The 18,782-nt window shown below is 40.3% G+C and overlaps 1 protein-coding gene across 5 annotated transcripts in view; it reads left to right on the forward strand.

Moving 5' to 3' along the window:
- Positions 1–18,782, forward strand: part of SH3KBP1 (SH3 domain containing kinase binding protein 1) — a 205,140-nt gene that overhangs the window by 51,835 nt on the left and 134,523 nt on the right. For all 5 annotated transcript variants that reach the window (XR_001559681.2, XM_015886352.2, XM_015886329.2 and 2 more), the window contains one exon: positions 18,646–18,769. Coding sequence is in view for 4 of the 5 variants with exons in the window: in XM_015886352.2 (XP_015741838.1) it covers positions 18,646–18,769 (124 nt within the window). In the remaining variant the exon portion in view is untranslated. The remainder of the gene's footprint in view (positions 1–18,645; positions 18,770–18,782) is intronic.

Genomic DNA, 18,782 nt, shown 5'->3' on the forward strand with positions numbered 1-18,782 from the left:
GGATAGATAAGGTTTTTAATTTCCAAATATTTTTAGATACGTGTGCCTAAGCCAGAGCTAATATGAAGCAAGGAGTGATTAATATTTCGGCCATGCACATGTTAGTCACTTGCCCTCAAGTTTCCTTTCTTCTCTCTCTGTAATTTGGGAAGGAGTTGGTGTGTAAAAGGCAGTTTGGCCAGAGATCAGCGGGTTTTCAGGATCACTGCAAAGCCAGTATCTCTGTGTAGTTGATGTTTCACAAAATGCTTTCTGCCTTGTGCTCACTTTCCCCTTCTTAATACCGTAGCTTGCCCAGGTGACAGCAGCAGGGCTTAGACAGCAACAGAAAATCTCTGCAAAGATCTGACTGTGCTTGTGGGCTGATGGCGCATGCAAAAATTGAACTGCCATTCATCCAGGCTTATGTGCTAGCCGTGCTGACGTCTTTCAGGCATGCTGGCATGTAGATCTGTTCTGCTACGCTCTGAGCAAAGGTACTGCTTGTGGGAGCTCTGACACTGCACAATTTGGAGCAGAGGGTAAAGAACAAGAGCTGCACTATTTAAGCTTCGTTATTTTTCACAATGTTTTTGCAGTCTAAGCACCAATATACTACATTCATGTCATTTCAAGTATTTTGTTTGAAATTTGAAGAAAAGGTAACTCCATTCCTGAATAAAGGTGGTGTATAATAATGGAATGTGCATATGGATATCTTACGCCATCTGAAGAAAACTATTTTCACACTTTTTACAGACATATTTTTCTAAAAATGTGGAGTTGTCTGTTTACTTATTAAGATTCATAGAAAACTCATTTGCCAGTCTTTGAGACCACGTAGAAAGAATCCACGATTCAGCTTCTAGGCAGATTGCTGGTATTTCTGATAATAATTCCAAAGGAGGAGGCCCACCTGAGCAAGGCTGACAGTAAATGGAATGGTCTCAAAAGCACTGAGCAGACGTGTCAGATATGTCAAAGCTGCAATGAGTTAATAGTGAAGAGCATCAGTACTAAAACACATCTTCTTTGGTTGACCTTTTAAATTATTTGATATCTCTGAAAATATGATGCCAGTATCTTATTTCCCTGTTTTATTCCACTTTCACCCATACTACGTTTTAGCTCCCCTCTGGACGTTGTTTTTTCAGAAGCATTTTTCAGATGGCTAAATGCTGTCAGGATAATGAGCCAGAAGTAGTGAGATGTCCCCTGTTGTGCTTCGGAGATTATTCCAAGTACATTAATAGAAGGGAGAAGAGTCTGGAGATAACGTCCTGAAATACATTTTCAGCTTAAAAGCTGAGCCATAACCATGGTGTCTTCTATGCTTATTTCAGAAAGGCTCTGGAAAGTCCATGTAGCTGAGTTGAAGGTGATTCTGCATGTGAGATTCCTCTTCTGCCTGTGCTACATATTTTTCTTTGCTTTGTAAATAATTAACTGTATAGCTGGCTCTATACTTGGCAGTGTTTACAGTCTGCAGAGTTAAAACTCTGTTGGTAACCATAGCAGCTAACAATGATCCCTGGCGTCTAGCGGCCTTTCACCAGATCAGCATGTTTTTTTAAGCTGTAGGATTGAGTCCCCGCGTCTGTGTTAGCGGTTTGATTGTCCTTACAGCTCCATTCCTGGTGCTGTAGGACAGCTTAGGGTGCATTTTCTAGCAGATTGTGGAAATTTCTTTGTGTCAGAGTCTGAACCTTCATACATAGTCATGAAAATTTGAAAAACAAAGTACAACACCACACCCCAAAACTGCTGAGTGAATCAAAGTGGACCCAACCCCAAACTTGTTCCATGGCTTGTAGGTTATGGGTAGCTTGAAGACCAGCAGAAGAGTGTTTGGTACATTGTTTTGTCTGTGTTCCAAACTTACTGGTAAATTACAAAGCATCCTATTTCGCAGACATGGTCAAGTTTGAACCTACTGGAATCTACTTTGTACCTCCTGGAAGAGAGAAGGACAGGGCTTTCCTGTGGACTGTGTGCTTGTGTGAAGAGCTTTTGCACAGTGGAATTAGAAATTACTCTGCAGCTTTTGAAGGGAAGTTTAAAAACAGGTGTGCTGGTCTATGGCTTTAATTTAATCTGTTGTATTGCTCAGGCAACTGGAGAAGGCAACAGCTATTACATCTAAATGCAGAATCCGTGGTTAAAAATACATTTGTTTTTCTTTCTCTTGACAATCAAAAATCCTATCTGTGTTTAATAGGAGGGATTGTATCCATTCCATGTATCACAGCAATCTTAGTTCTGACATTTCCTAGCTCATTTTGTAGAGCAGAAGGATGCCCTGCATGTTAAAAGCCTGAGGCAAAAGAAGGGAAAATACTCAGATAACATTGTGTTTCTGTATGAGGCTTGCATTAGGGAAGTAGCATATTAGAACTATGAGTGCCTTGTAGAGGTTACTTGGTTCAAATCAGTGCATGCAGCATTCATTATTCCCATGTGGATACAGAGATGAAGAACCTGCTCTGTCTTGTTCAGTATCCTGTTTCCTTGCTCACCTTTAAAGGACAGTTGAGGAGAAAAGGTGGTAAACTCGTCTGAATGACCCTTCAATGGAGTGTCCTTTGTTACCTCTTGCAATAGTATAAAATTCCCTTTAAGCATTTTGTTACTATTGTTTTATATAAGACTTGCGGTTCTGGGCTTGATGCTTTGAATACTGAAGAAGGGTTTTGAGTATGTACTTCCAGTGCCTATGTTATGCTTTGTTAGAAGTCACAATGGAATGACTGAGTAGATACGTGTTGTCTCTTCCACTTTTTGGTGTTTAAGTTGGGTGGTGATCTGGTATTACTGAGTCTTCGTTTGGTTTCTTCTACTCAAGAAAAAAATCTTTGTGAGTTTTTAAGAAGTTCCAAGCTCTTCTCTTTATTATTATTGCTTGTTTTGAGTTATTAAACTCTAATTGATTTAAATGTACTATTGCTTATAATTTAGATGTAACTCGGGAGGATTGATTGACCACTGAATTGTGTCTAATTTTTATTGTCTTGAGGAACTGTAGAACATAACAAACCTATAGTGATGGTTAATGCTGCAATACACATGGTGTAGGAGGGCAGCGTAACATCATGTCTACTCTTTGACTGCATCATGTGAGAATCGCTGAGTTGTTGTCCACAGCAATGTTATGCTTCTAAAAATCCTTCCATTTGGATAATGGTTTGTTTTCCTGAACTGTGAGGGAAAAATGGTAGGTGGGTATTACAGTTTATAGGTGCAATTTTACACGTCTGTTGAGGAGGGCTACATTTCTGTTACTAAGTGGAATAGTGCTATAAAAAGGGAGAAATTGCGTTAGCGATACTGTTTTAAAAGGTGATAATATGTTAACATTAGTTTTCCTAAGGCAGTTTAAGTATTACAAGTAGTTATTCACTTAGTTGCAATTAGACTAAAGTGCACAATGGCTTCTGTGCTGATAGAAGAAATGCTCGGGCTAAAAAGAAAAGGAGTGCTAAGAAACATTGTTTTCAAAGAGTAAGCTTACTGAAATGGTAACTCTGAGATCTTCAGCACTCCTTGGCCACAATGTAACTGTTTACTGTACTTCTATGCCCTTGTATCTTTCTAGTCACTTACAGAAATGACCTATGCATCAGATTGAGAATAATCTGTATGTAATCCTAAAAGGAAAATGCTTTGAATATGCCTTTTATCAGGCTGCAATACTGCACTGTAATGGAGTTGAGTTTTCCTTTTTTACCACTCAGAATCCTCGTATAGAAACTTGCAGAGTCTAATAATTTTTCACCAGATAATGTTGGTGCAGATTTTGGTTTGCTGCTGTCATGGGGTGCTGGAGATTTCCTTTCGGAGTGAGGACTCAGTATATCAGTGACTGGGCAGGGGTAGTGATGGAACAGTTCATCCCTAGTCAGCAGTTTTTATCTTATATATCTTTCATAGAAATTGGCATATTCAATCCTTTCTCCCCCAAAACTCTGACTTTATCAAACAATTGCAGGTGATACATTGGGTTTTAGTCTACTTCTACCTCTTGGCTTTTGCATCTGCTGTTCTAAAGCCAGTGTTTGAGTTGTCTGACTTCTGGCTGTGTTGTAACATGCTTTTAGCAGCCAGGTCTTTGGATGGACTTGGTTTTCAAGAAAGAGAGAGAAGGAGTCTCCCTTTCCACAATAAGGTCTTTGACTGGGACGGATGGTCAACCTCCTGGATTATTAATCCTTTTATTATAGTCTCCAGTTGGCCTTTCATTACTTCTTTTCCCCACTTTACCTCCTCTGAGATCTTGATAGCGACAGGAATAGTAATATTTGATGATAAGCTCTTTCTTTTCCTTTCATCAGCACTGCCTCTTATTCTTAAAATGCATGCTTTGTGATTGTGGTATGTATGTTTTCAGGCCTCACCAGTAGTTGGAGGAAATATGGAAAGGCTGATTTGCAGCCCATCCCAGCCACCAGCCTTTCTGGAAGTGTTATGCTCATTATTCCATCAGTGATTTTATAAACAGCACCTCATCACACTCAGGGAAAAAGCTGAGCAGGTTCCATCAGGTACGAGGTTGATATTACCTAGTCCAATTACTGTGCTGTTTGGAGGCAAGTTTGCTAGAGTTGAATTTCAGACATTTTTGCTAAATGTTGGATCTAATTCAGCATATGAATTTCCTTCTTATAAACAGGAATGACTTGTTTTTGTTTTCCTATCAGGTAGCCTCAATAGTTTCAGATGGTGGAAGGGAAAGGGCTAAGTTTGAAGACAGTATTTTTATCAAAGGGTTCTTTACCTGCACAAATTTTGAGTGTATGAAAATAAATGTCCTAAGGAAAGGACAGAGCTTGTGAAGAAGAAGTAGTGTGTTTTTCCAGTTTTTCTTGTACGCTTCAGAAACCTGAGTAAATATTTTGAGGAGCCACCGATTTGGCAGGAAACTCAAGTACCTAAATGAAGACAGTCTTTTCTGTCTTTTTTTCTGGTCTTAGAAGCTTTTTTTTTTTTTTTTTTTTTTTTTTTTTTTTTTTTTTTTTTTTTGCATAGAAAATGGCCTTTAAAGCTTAAATTTTGAATGGGAAGAACTTCAGGGATAAACTAAGACAAATAAATGAATCCTTTTCCTGAGTCCTGCAATTGTATGATTGTATGTACTGTAAATTGATTTATGAAAAGAAAAAGAAAAAGGGAGAATGTGAGAAGGAAATTTGTATTATTGAGAACTGACCTGCATTGTTTTTCATCACTGGTTGTGCCAAAACTGGTGTTATGAGAACCTGGGAGAATTACAGAATGCTGTGCCCTGTGATAAAGAGAGGGAATAGAAAACACTTTTTCATTATCTGTGTTGTTGTTTGTTATCCAAATGACAAATTATTGAGACTCCCAATTAAAATGTCAGTGGTGCTCATGTTAAGGAGCACAGAGTTCTGTTTAAGTATTTAACTGCAAATAAATGGGAAAAAGTCAATTCCTTTCCATCTGTGTTTGTATGTAATAAATGTCTTAAAATTCTGGAAACGTGGAGTTTAGCAGTACTTGATCATTACAGCTCTTATTAGACTCATTTTTTTATTTTATTTTTTATTTTTTCATGGCTTTTTCCAGTTACTGTTGATTCACTTGAGTGGGTCCGGTCACATTGAGTGGGAGATAAAGCTTATCTAGCTGAGGAAGTGGGTGACTTTCTTTAAAAAGCATTGTAAGTAGTAATGATAAACATGATTTATAAGGACTTAGCGTACTCCAAAATTACTGCTTTAGGAGCTTGCTGCAGCTGGTAGGACTCAGAAATCTGGCTGGTTCTGCCCAGATAAATTTGCTCACCTACTACCTCCCTTTTCCGGCCATGGGTGGGGGCCAGCGCTCCAGCACTTCAGCTCCTCATAGGGCTCACGTGCTGTGACTCTCATCACTGCTCATGCCCTGTGCAAAAGGTGAAGTGCAGATCACATGAACTATTTCCTCATGTTTCGTAGTCTGTGCCAAATTAAATTTAGTGATAGATACTGAAATGTGTGCTGATGAAAATGCCTTGGTCTGAAGGTATCTGTAAATAGCAATTTGATCCAGTCATTCACTGGCTGTGCAAAACTCGTATGGCAGGGGATCAAAGAATAAGGTGTGAAAAAAATGACCAGCAGCAAAATGTAGGAACAGCCAGTTTTCTTTAAAGGACTGAAGGCTGAACTGAGGCACTGTCATAGCCACATGTGAACTTCATCTTAATGAGTACCAGCTATAACATGCCGAAAGTTCTTTTCATCAGTAGCAGGTGTGCACAAGAGACTGTACCTAAGGATCTACTGCCTGCCTTTCTTATCTGTGTATTTATAGTTTAGTGAATGTCACCTTTGCATGCCAGTACTTGGACACTGTACACACAGTGCAGATGCATCCAAAGTCCTATATGAATTTTAGAAGTGTCCACCACAGGTCTTGTCTGGAACAGTCAGTGACCTTTCGGAAGTAGTTTATTGTGTTACCTGACTTGTGGTTACAAACATGCTGCTAATAAAACAGCATACACACACTCTTCTTTTCTTCTGTTTTTCTTCCTTTCTTTTTCCCCCCATCATTTTTTATTTTGAAAATATACTGCTGTGTATGTTCTGCTCGTTAACTTTCATGTCTTTCAATACTCCACTCCAGCCTGAATCACAGGGGGTCAGGAGGAGTACAGAAATGATTGGAATCCTACAACGCAAAGTTACGAGTGGCATTCTTCATATGAGTTGGAATTTGAAGTATCTATTAAAGCATGTGTATCATAAGTATTTCTTCCTGCCTGCCTGAGATGATTTATCAACTTTGATATTTATTTTCATTTTAATTCTAGTTAGCTTGCTTAATTTTTTTTTTCTAATCACACAAGTCTTAACCAATAGTCAAAGTAGAGTGTTAGTGTGTATCCAATGCTTGGATGTGCAATAGGCTTTAATACAGGCTGTGGAGGGTATTTACATACAGATATGTACCAGCTACCTCCAGATACAGCTTTTAAATGGAGAATGTGAGAAGGTGGTTTCATAAGGCTTAACAGCTACAACCAAAAGCATGTATGATTCTGTATTTTCATTTATCTTTACATGGTGCGATTGGGTGATTTTTGCTATTGCTTGTCAATAGCCAGACACTTTTTCCTTGTAAGTTATGCTCAGAAGACTGAGCGTGACAAGGTTCTTTCATAGGTTGCTTCATTATGTAAAAAGCCTAGAAATTTTATACCGTGACAAGACCTGTTAAATTCAGTAGGAATACTTATGCTCAGTGCATACTTCTGAATCAGAGAGAGCATATGAAGATGGCCCCTAGAGAAGCCAAAGGAAACAAGTGATTTCTGCTCTGAAATGTGAAAGTTGATGTTGTAAAGAATAAAACAACAACAAAAAGTCCTTTGACAGAATGATACCTGAACTTGGAGCTGTTCGCAGTGAAGGAGTTGAAATCCAGCTAATCAGGGATATCGTTTAGTTTCTAGAGGCTGTCAGAGTAGCTGGGAGAAAAAGTCCTGTGTGTTCTTCCTTCTTATTAAAAAATATATTTTGGGGATAGGATTACTAGAGAATCCTTTTGTGAACTGCTTGGGAGAAAACCTGCTCAGCTTTGCCTGAAAGTACTTTGTCATAAACTGAAGTTTATTATCTTCTGCTAAGTGAGATTCCTCCCTATTTTTTTCAAGATATATTTGTTTTTCAATTTATTATCCAATGATTATTTTCTGAAAGCTTAATCTTTTCTGGTTTGTGCTTTGCATACACAGACATTTATTTCTGCAGCAATAAACTACTTTTGAGGTAGGCTGCTGTAGGGAAACAAAAGTTAAGTTGTGCCTCATCATTTTTTCCTGTCTGGAGAGTCCCTGTAAGTTTATATTTAGCAGAAATTCATTTCAGCATATATATATATAGTTTGAGGACATAGAAGTTTTGTAGTTAAGGTTACCCTGAAGTCTTTGCTTGAAATGTAAGTAAAAACTCTTCAACGTATAGGATTAACACTCAGTGTATTCCCTTAGAGTACGGCACTCACAGACCAGGAGCTTATCAACTTTCAAAATGAAATGTTCTTTTCTCAGTAGGTTGATCAGCAATAAGCACGTTTAAAATGAATTAGCAGTGCTTAGATTATAGTTACATATCCCGTCCACTTGTTATTTCTGAAACTTTCTCTCTTGATTCTTTGTTTAAATGTAGAAAGTAATGACCTAGGTATGAAGTACATGAAAAAGTACTTAAAGACAACGTCCATATGAGTTTCTGGTTAATGAAATCTTCATTTTTCTGCTTGCTGACTTGGTCTGTGTTTGGCTGTTCAAGGTGGCAGATCAATAAGAGTCATTCCTAGCGTTCTGATCTATATTTATTGAAAGATGGCTGTTACATATGACCAAGCGACACTGTTTCTTCATCCCTGAGGACTTACATGCATCTGCTGTCTGCTTGCTACCTTTAACTCATCTTCAAGCTTTTCTTTCCTCTTAGCAGAACTATAGTGCTCTTATTTTGCCTGCTTTATTTGTGGAGTTGTATTAGTTTTAATAGCAGTGAGCTTCATGCATACTGACACCACACGTCACATTGGAAAGCATTATAAAATGCCTGTTGCTGCTTCATAGGAGACTTATCCAAACAAATATCATACTTTCTCATGCCATGGTTCTTGTCTGTAAACAGGAATTCTGCTGAATATGCTAGGCAGATACACATCAGTTTTTGTCATGTGGACTTGACCATAATGTGTCCTCTATGTTTTTTCTTCCTTTAACACAAGCTATTGAGTTTAAGTGGCTCTGATATCCATGACTGTTTAAAGTTTCCTGCAGGCAGAGTAAACACTTGATTGAGAAACTGCAAAGGTGAGTTTCAGTATGATGCATTACTTCAAAGGTAACATGCCATTCTCTTTTGCAAACGTTGAGCAATTAAGGGATTGAGTAATTTGAGGTGAGGATTATGATCGCCAAATCTTCTTCTCTCATCTGACATGCTAAACTGCAGTTCTCCTACAAATACCACTTACAGATCAAACTTCTTCCAGCAGTTTCAGCACTGGAAATACCTTTTCTAGTCTTGAGCAACACTCTTTGCTGTTCTGGATCAGTGTTTAGCAAGGTTATTTCTACTGTTTGCATTCTTTTATATGTCTTTTTCCTTGCATAAGACAAAAATGCAGGACATTGTTCTCTTTGAATAGATTGACCCATCCTTGTCCATTTACTTGCTTGCCCCTTTTCTGCAGCTCTAAGAGAACACACAAAACATACAGAGGACATAGAGGGTCTACAATGAGTTGCTTCACCCAGAGACCTCCAGCCTACTCAATCAACTGAGAGAAAATAGTCTGAAGTGTAACAGGCTTAACAGCTGCTGTGTTCCTCTGTGTTAGACAGGAAACTTTTGAAATATAACGTTTGAGGTTTGGGTCAATTTTCTCAACTCCTTGGATTCTATGAATAGGATTCTTCACTAAATATTAAGTCTTCAGGGTTAAGTCTGGTACCTCTGAAGAAGCACGTGACTGCTTCTTGTAAAAGGATTTCTGTGGCTCTGGGACACTTTTTAATGGAGGTCATTAAAAATCTTGCTCTTTTCAGTTTCTTTTTTTCTTTTTTTTAAAGGCAAGACCTAGTTAGTCTTTGCATACCAGACATGCTGGAAAGAGAAAAGCCGCTGGAGATCAGCATATCTGCAATGTGTTGGAAGTCAGAAGGCTGTACTAGACAAAAAAGAGATTTGCAAGGGGTATGGCCCTGTTCCAAACACACATGAGTTAACCTGTACTTGCTTCAGTGTTTGCAGGAGGCAAGGACAGATTAAGAAGGGAAACAATTAAATAACAAATTTGGCATGACAGCTGCAAGGGTTGTAAGAATTGAGGAACATGGCTGTCAGAAGAACTGAGGAACTGCCTCTGCCATCTATACCTTCTTGAAATTGCTAGTGCTTAGCATTTGGAAAAACTGAAACCATAATAGTTTTCTTGTGAAGCTATGGCAGGTGTATGCCAGCAATATTTATGAGGAGACCTCTAGCCCTAAGCTGTCAGACTGCAGAAAAATGAGCGCTAAATTCTAATATCTGATTTACAAGTCTGGCAGCGCATGCTACTCACATGGTATGTGATTTGAATAATGATGTGTCTGCTCCTGATCTCATTAACCCTGATTTAATCCAGGATCTTATTTCATTAATGCTTGCTAGCTTTCATACAACCAATTACACAAACAAACAGAACCCTAAAAAGTCCATAACACTGTAACTATCCTTCCAGATAAATATTTTCATTAACCCATTTTTTCCCTTGAAAAAAGTTTCAGCGTGTCTGAGGAGAGAGTTTCTTTAAAATACTGAGGCACATTCTGGAATCTAGGTTGTAATTTTTTATGTACTGGAATTACGCAGTGCTCGTCCTATCTGTTTAGGTTCAGTGGACTTCTCTGTGGAGCCTTTATAACACCTCTTGAGGGTTGAGGAGTTGAGTCGATCAAACAGAAAGACAGGTCTACTGAAGAACAATAACAATCAGTGTGATTAGTCCAATCGGTTTCCTGGCACAGTTCTTTATCCTGGAGCATAGAGCTGTGTGATTAGAGAATTCTGTAGGAATTTGTATGATGTGGTAGTTGGAGAGAAAAATGGCTGTTTGGACCATCACCAGAGCTTTTTTTAAAGTGGGGCTGAAATGAAAATCCGAAATATTCTGCAGCTGTATTCTGTTTTTGTGTAGCACAATGACTTTAGTTCAGTTTTGTGTTCCCCCTCCCCCCAAAAACAACATATCATTTAGAGAAGATAAATCCCTTTATAGAAGAAAGAATCTTCCACATGATTTTAAACAGAGAATGCAGAGCTCAACTGAATGAGTCAGTTAATGCTCTCATTAGAAAATCCTGCTGTTAAGGATCATCTGGTGTGTGATAGGATTCTGAACAAGGGATTTGTGCTACTTTGTCTCTCTGAATCTGTCTGTGTTACAGAGATGTTTTATCTGGTTATCTGACACATTACATTTTGTGATAATGTCTGCTATTGCTTGTTTCTAAGACTGTATATTGTCTCTTACTCTGTACTGGTTAATCTAATTCGGATTGTAAGGATGTGGGAAGGGAACGGAGATACGAACCTGGAAATTCATGGATTCAAGTATTATCTCATATACCTTATCAGCTTTGCTTTACGAGTTGATACGCACAGGGCTTTCTATGCTGACAGCAGATATGCAGCAAGAAATATCCATCTGAAAACTGTAATCTGTAACAGCAAGCCTTTTTCACATGACCAGGTATCTGGGGTGGGGGGGGGCAATATTATCATGTGAACTTTTGGCATATCTCACCCTGAAGGAATGAGAAATGACATTGCACATCCTAGCAAAAGGTCACAAAGATGATCAGAGGGCTGGAGCACCTCCCCTATGAAGACAGGCTGAGGGAGCTGAGCTTGTTCAGCCTGGAGAAAAGAAGGCTGTGGGGTGACCTCATTGCAGCCTTTCAGTTCCTAAAGGGAGCCTATAAACAGGAGAGGAGTCAACTCTATGAAAGTGTAGATAACAGCAGGACAAGGGGAAATGGTTTTAAGTTGAAGGAGGGAAGATTTAGGTTGGATGTCAGGGGGGAGTTCTTTACCATGAGAGTGGTGAGGTGCAGGAACAGGCTGCCAAGAGGTTGTGGATGCCCCGTCCTTGGAGGTGTTCAAGGCCAGGTTGGATGGGACCCTGGGCAGCCTGGTCTAGTATTAAATGTGGAGGTTGGTGGCCCTGCCTGTGGTGGGGGTGTTGGAGGTTCATGATCCTTGAGGTCCTTTCCAACCCGAGCCATTCTGTGATTCTATGAAAGTAGTGATACTTCTGATATTTCAATGAAAATTGAGTCTTTATGAGAATAAATTTAATTCTCTTAAAAAGAGGAATTACTTCTGTCTGCTGGAGCTGGACGGACGGTACAGTGGCTGGGAAGCACCCTTGTGCCTCCATGCAGTGCATGCAGATACACTGAGTACACGTGTGCTTCTCAGCACATGCACAGATGCATGTTTGCATTGAGACCACTGGGCAGCTGAAACAAACGCAGATTGGGCTGTGTTATTGCCAAACACAGCTGAAAGGCAGAAGATCCAAGCTGATGAAGGTCTGGAAGACCTTCCACTGTCACAAAGGTTATGGAAGTGCAAGAGGAGGAAGAGGCTGCCAATTGGGAGGCAGCCTGCCAAGCATCTTCCCCCTGGCGGTTCTTGCTGCAGCATTGCCTTGTCTGCCCTGAACCCCACTACTCACGAAGACCAATGAATATGTAAAACAGAAAAAACTCTCTGCCCCAGACTGTAAGCGGGGGAGGAGTGTGTGTGCTGCATAGTTCACTGGTAGATGCTAGCAGTTTGCTTAATAGCAGTATGAAATAAGGATATCATTTCCAGTTCACCTGCAAACGTGCTGCAGCTGTACAATCTCTTCTGTACCTTGTACCTTATAACCTCTGTAAGGTTTCAAAAACGCAAAACCCAGATCAGTTTTGCAATTCGTCTTCTTTAACTTTCAGAATCTTTTGGTCACCATCTTCACTGTCTGATAGTGACAGGACAAGGGCTTTAAACTAAGGTGGAAGATTTAGACATTTGGAAAAAATTATTTCACCAGAGGTTGGTGAGGTGCTGGCACAGCTGCCCAGAGAAGCTGTGGTGCCCCATCGCTGGAGGTGCTCAAGGCCAGGTTAGATGGGCCCTGGGCAACCTGAGCTGGTGGGGGGCAGCCCTGCCCATGGCAAGGGTTGGGGCTGGGTGAGCTTTGAGCTTCCTTCCAACCTAGGGCATTCTCTGATTCACAGTGCTTCACCTATGCATGGTTGGAATCTGTGCCCCTGTTCTGGTTAGTTTCTCTTTTCTGCACCTCTTAGGTAAATAAATTTACAACCAGCTTCTGCTTTTGTACTTTTCATCTCCATCGGGAACCTGCATATGAAAATCCACAAACTTACTCTCTTTCAAAGTCTTCTTTAAAGGTGTCTTATTGTAGCACTTATAAAATGCTGCACCTGGCCTATGCAGATCAGTTCTGCTTCTCTATGCTTCCTGCCAGCTGCTGTTTCTGTTAACCAGTTGTACTTTTTCTTCCACCTGGACTGTAACATCTCAGAAATGAGCACTTGGTATTTTGCCTCCATGGTGTGGCATCCATAGGTGCCATTAGAGTGCATGATAGAGAAGACCTGGAGTAGAGCATTGGGCCTGGACCACTTTGCATTGCTCTGGGTGCTGGCACAGGGGTCAAGATATGGCTTGGAGTTGCATCCAACACCCAGCATAGCATGCTTATCCTATTTACTTTTTGTTGTCCTAATTACCATTTTCAGCCTTAGTTTGTTAAGTGCATTAAGATATAATAAATTGCTTGTCCTGGTGGTAGTGCAGCTAATCATTGCTGCAAGCACTTCTAAATACCCCAAACCATAATGAGCAGAGTGTATTCTTTTTAACTCCTGACTTTCTTTCGTTGTGTTGTGTATTTGGTGCACATTTTTTAACATTTGCTTCCCACTGTATTCCTTGCTGTTTCTCATCCTCCTGCCTTCTCTGCCATAGCAGGCTTGCAGTTAGCGTAGCATACGCTGCTTGTAGTAATTAATTTGTAGGATACACTTCTGACTGTGGGCGGATGGGCTTCACAAGTTTATTTGTACCAGGAAGGAGCAAAACAAAAGCTGGCCTATATGTGATACAACAAGACAAAAAGGAGGGTAAGGCATGCCAGAGCCTTCATCCTTAATATGCTTTGTTCTACATACTGCTGTTGCTGGAGTGGAGAGGCTGTTTGGCCTGTAAAACTCAGTCAACAAATAGCGCTTTTCTCCATCAGGTCCTAAATCAGATAGAAATCATGTGAGCCACAGAAATAGACTTGATTTTGAAGGCAAGATGCAGAAACCAAAGAACTCATTGAGAGAGGCTTAGGAGGCTGTGGTTTACAAAATAACCTCAGAACGAGGTGGTACTAGCACAGGCAGGAGGGTCAGGAGCTTTGTTTAAAGACTGTCACATGCTTGACAGGCATCAGGGCAAGTGTTTACTATAAACTAGGGGTAAGCAGACAGTGAGAGAGGAGAGAGGATACGGAATCCTGCTGTTGGGAGCCGTTGCTTATTAGTTCAAGAACATTACATGGGTTGGTTTTAAGTTTAGATCAGAGAATCATAGACTCATAGGAGTTGGAAGGGATACTTAAAGGCCATCTTGTCCATCTTCCTTGCAGTGGACAGGGAAACCTACAGCTCAGTCAGGATGCTTAGAGCCCTGCCCAGCCTCACCTTCTGCGTCTTCAGGAATGGGGCACCCACCACAACATTGGGCAACCTGTGCCTCACCACCTTCGTTGTAAAAAAAAAGCTTATATCCGATGTAAATATCCCATCTTTTTGTTAGAAACCATTTCCCTTTGTCCTGTCACACGAGACCCTGCTGCAGAGTCTGTCCCCGTCTTGCTTATAGCTCCCCTGTAGATAATGCAAGGCTGGTCTCCACAGAGCCTACTCTTCTCCAGGCTGAACAGCTGCAGCTCTGTCAGACTGTCCTCATACAGGAGTTGTTCCATCTCTTGAATCATTTTTGTGGCCCTCCTCTGGATGTGCTCCAACAGGTCCGTGTCTCTCCTGTACTGAGGACTCCACATCTGGATGCAGTACTCCAGGTGAGGCCTCACCAGCACAGAGTAGAGGGGCAGGATCACCACCCCTGACCTGCTGGATGCACTGCTATTGATGCAGCCCAGGATACAGTAGTAATTTTGCTGTTTATGGAGTTCAAGACTTGTGCTGGATTTTAGTGCTTCTACTATGTTTCTGATTGAAAATAATTTTCATATTGATGCTAGTTCAGTTGCTTGGAAGGTTTTTTCCAGCTACATTGTTTATTTTGTGGTAAAACTATGAGAGTTTTCTCAATATTGGAATTGCATTTATATCTAAGTACATTTGTAATTACTCAATACCTCTTAACTAGTGACAGTAGCAAAGAAAACACTGCAGCAGAACATTGCAGCAGAGTTGTATTTTGAGGTTTCTGTATAAATGGGTAATGGAATTTGTATACTATGTGAAGTTGCAGATATTTTTTGCAGGAAATCACAGCGGCAGTTGCCTCTTGAAGTGTAAAGCATGGTTTCTGAGAGAAGAGATTAAAGGAAAAGCCTTCTCAAGATCTGGCATTGCACACTATGTGTCGGAGGGGTCAAAGCGCTTCTGACATTTCCATCGTCATCTTTTGATAATTTGAATGTGCTGTGTAGTTTTCCCATGGGCTGCACGTGATTCTGAGTTCTTAATCCTGCTCCCATATTTGGCTTCAAGCAATGTATGGGCTGTGAAAATTCAAGTTGTGAAAGCCTCATTATTTTTCAGCTTTTAACTCTCAGAATGAATGTGTTTTGTTTTCAAGAAGTTTTGAGTGATTTTGATTAACGCTCTCACCTCCAGAATGCAGAATCCTGTTGCATGCACAAGTCATATGTAAGTCACTTTGAAATACTCTAGTGATCTTCTCGTAATTTTTCGTAGCTTCTAAAATATACAGAGAATGAATGGCTGGATGGAACATTTCATAACTGCATCAGCTTAGACCAGCATTTCATTGCCCTTATTGTCATGGAAAGGGTTGCAGCAATTTCCTCACGTATCTTTGGTTGAATTTCCTGTAGAGGTCAGAACTGTAAAAAGAAACCTTGAAACTTTCATGTAGTGAAAATAGCAGAAGTTCTTGGACTTTCAGGATGTACATGATAACAAATATTGACTGTAACTCTTGTGGCTGACATGATTCAAGAATTTACTGCAATTTAAAGGAAACCTTTTGATACATGAGCACAAGCTTCAGTATGCCAGGCACACAGATAAAAGTTTTTCCTCAAACGGTAATGAACGATGATATTCTGAAACCAAACCTAAATCTTACAAAGAAATTGAAAAGCTACAGGTGGGCCAAAGACTTCTTTCCTTGAGAACTATTATGTTCCCTTTTTCTCTCCCCAGCTTGAGAAGGTTTGAAGACTGCTCTGTCAATGAGTTACAGTTTTTGAAAATACTTAGGAAAAGAGGGAAGTTCTTAATGTTTAGATTTCCTAAGTTGAAATAGTCATTTTATAGGGCAAAGATTTACGGGTATTATGTTGTATTTTATTACCTGGTGGAGTTTTATCACAGAATAGAATTTGTTGTTTAATAGTTAATACTTCGTAGTGTTCTTAAAGCTCACAAGCTTATTGAGATCATCTTAATTTTTTTCTGTGATTTATGATGGTTTGGGATACAATTAGAAAAGATCTTTCTTATCAGAAAAAACTGTTTATCATGTTAGAATCACTCTAAAATCCACATCAAAGAAGATTGAGGCTGAATTTGTGGAGGTTGTTTGTGGCATCGGAGAATCTGATTTATATTTCGTGGTTGAAATGTGAGGTTGCTTACTTCAGAAGTTCCCAAGGAATCGCCCCTGGAAAATGATCTAATAACCTGCAATTATCTTTGCTTGGGCTAGAAAAAATGTAGCATTTTGACTCATGAAGTTTGTACTGGGCCCTGCCTCAAGTATAAAAGGGTACCACAGAAGAGGCTTTGAGGTACTTTTGAAGCTATCGACACAGTGAGAGTGTAGCTGTCTATGGGCCGGCCATGCAGAGCTCTCCATGGATAGTTGCCTGGTGACCATAGTTTTGGAAAGGGCTTTCAAGATCACTGAGTCTGGTCTGACTTGTATCATTACAAGGTGCTCTTGCTGTGTAGCTTGGAGGAGATTTCAGCATGCTGTGGGTGTCCTGAAGTACCTGTCCAGTCCCCATTGGCCTACTTAAGAACGTATTGGCCCATACAGGGTGGGAGTTGTAGCTAGTCTGAGAGCAACTGTATTTGCTGTAATCAGAATGCCACCGTAGTGTGTAAGATTTAGTTAGAATAGAGTAGAAAGAATAGTGAAGCTGGAAGGGAACTGCCTGACCATGTCAGGGTTAACCAAAAGTTAAAGCATGTTACTGAGGGAATTGTCCAAATGTCTGTTGAACACTGATGGGCTTAAAGCATCAACCACCTTACTAGAAGATTATTCTAGTGTCTAACCACCCTCATAGTAAGAAAGTGTTTCCTAATGGCTGATATGCTGGAAACCTGAAGGACATCCATCATACTGATGATGGAATGATAGAAGTTGCTACTGTACTGTGATGTAGAGGAGAGCAGCAAATGTGTGAGAGTTGAAAGACAGCTCTCAGGGTAGAAGTTTTCATTTTACTGAGGGAAGAGTCTGTCTGAAGCCACCACCTACCTCCAGTGCCTGTTCAGTGTAGAGGATCTCATCAAATTATACCAAATGGAGAGGGTCAGTTGACGTGCGTGAAGTCAGAACTGCAGCCCAGGAGGACCTGTACAGGAAAATAGGAATCTCTGGTGGAGATACAGACTGGGGCCTTATGGGTTTGAGAGTAGCTCAGCTGAAAAGGGCCTGTGAATCCTGCTGAGCAGGAGCCAGTCTTGGCATCAAACATTGCCAGCAGTTTCCTGGGCTGCGTAACAGACCCACAGCCTGCAGATTGAGAAAACTGATCTTTTCCTTTAGCTGGCACATGTTACTCTACATCCAGAGTACAGCAACCACTTTTGATTCCATCAGTACCAGGAAAGTATCAGTAGACTGGAGCAAGTTCTGCTGGGCATTATCCAGAGAGCAGACAGAAATACAAAAGCAAGGTTCAAGCTGACTATAGGGAATGTGTTCTTCACAATCAGTCAAGCAGTGGAGCAGGTGGCTCATGCAGTTGTGCAGTTTCTGTCTTTGGAGATTTTTTAAGACCTAACTGACCAAAGCTGTGAGCAGCCTGGTCTGACCCAAGGTGGCTGCTGCCCTCCATGCTTGGAGCTGGAGGATGGAGCAGAGACCACAAGGGGTTCTCTCCTCCTGACCTAGGGCAAAGCTTGGAGCCAAAACCTACATTTTTTCCTGATTTTTTAAATCTTTTTCTTTGGTAGATAGTGGTAGACCAATGAGTTAGCCTCTTTGATGTGACAGTTCCCTTTCCATGGGTTTACTTTCATGAAACATTGCTCCACCACATGTTTTCTGTGTGCTGCCAAAGGGGATGATCACCTTAAAAGGCTGTCAGTTGCAAAACGTGCTGGGGTTAGCAACAGCTCTGACAGCATCTCTATATGCTTCTGCCAATTATGGAAACATTTGTCATATTTTCCTGTTTAATATTTTCCTTCCTGCCATGGTTGTTGTTTCTGTGGGCTTCTTGACATAGGGGAACAGACTTCGCTGTCAGTGCAGAAGGAACACTGAACCACGTTCTGCCCTGTGTGTCAAACGTACGGCTAATGGATGGATAAACAGAAACTTTTTTCACTAGTCAGCTTTGGTAATCTTCAGTAATAGAACTGCAAAGCTGTCCTACAGTTTTCATGCCTAAATAAGGGATTAGGCCCTTTAAGAAGAAAAAAAAATAGTAATGGTTGGAAGAGTTACTGAAAATTACTTTCATTTTGTGGCATTTCTACTTGTATAGATTCTTTGGGGAAGCATTAGAATAGATGGGTGTACACATAGAGCTTATAAGAAATGTTGGGAGCTTAAGATTTGGAATATTCTGTAACGCATCTTTTTTCTTTTTTTTTTTTTACTTCTTTTTCTTTTCCCTCTCCATCTGCCTTTCCTTATGCAGGAAATAAAGAAGGACATGAAGAAGGAAAATATTGCCAACAAACCACCAGAGAAACCTATAAATGAAATTTGCAATGGAAGCTCTTTACTGTTGTCTGAGACAATTATTAGAACCAACAGAAAAGGTAAAGTACATGG

Source organism: Coturnix japonica, chromosome 1, assembly GCF_001577835.2.
Source record: "Coturnix japonica isolate 7356 chromosome 1, Coturnix japonica 2.1, whole genome shotgun sequence".
In the NCBI taxonomy this organism is placed as follows: Eukaryota; Metazoa; Chordata; class Aves; order Galliformes; family Phasianidae; genus Coturnix; species Coturnix japonica.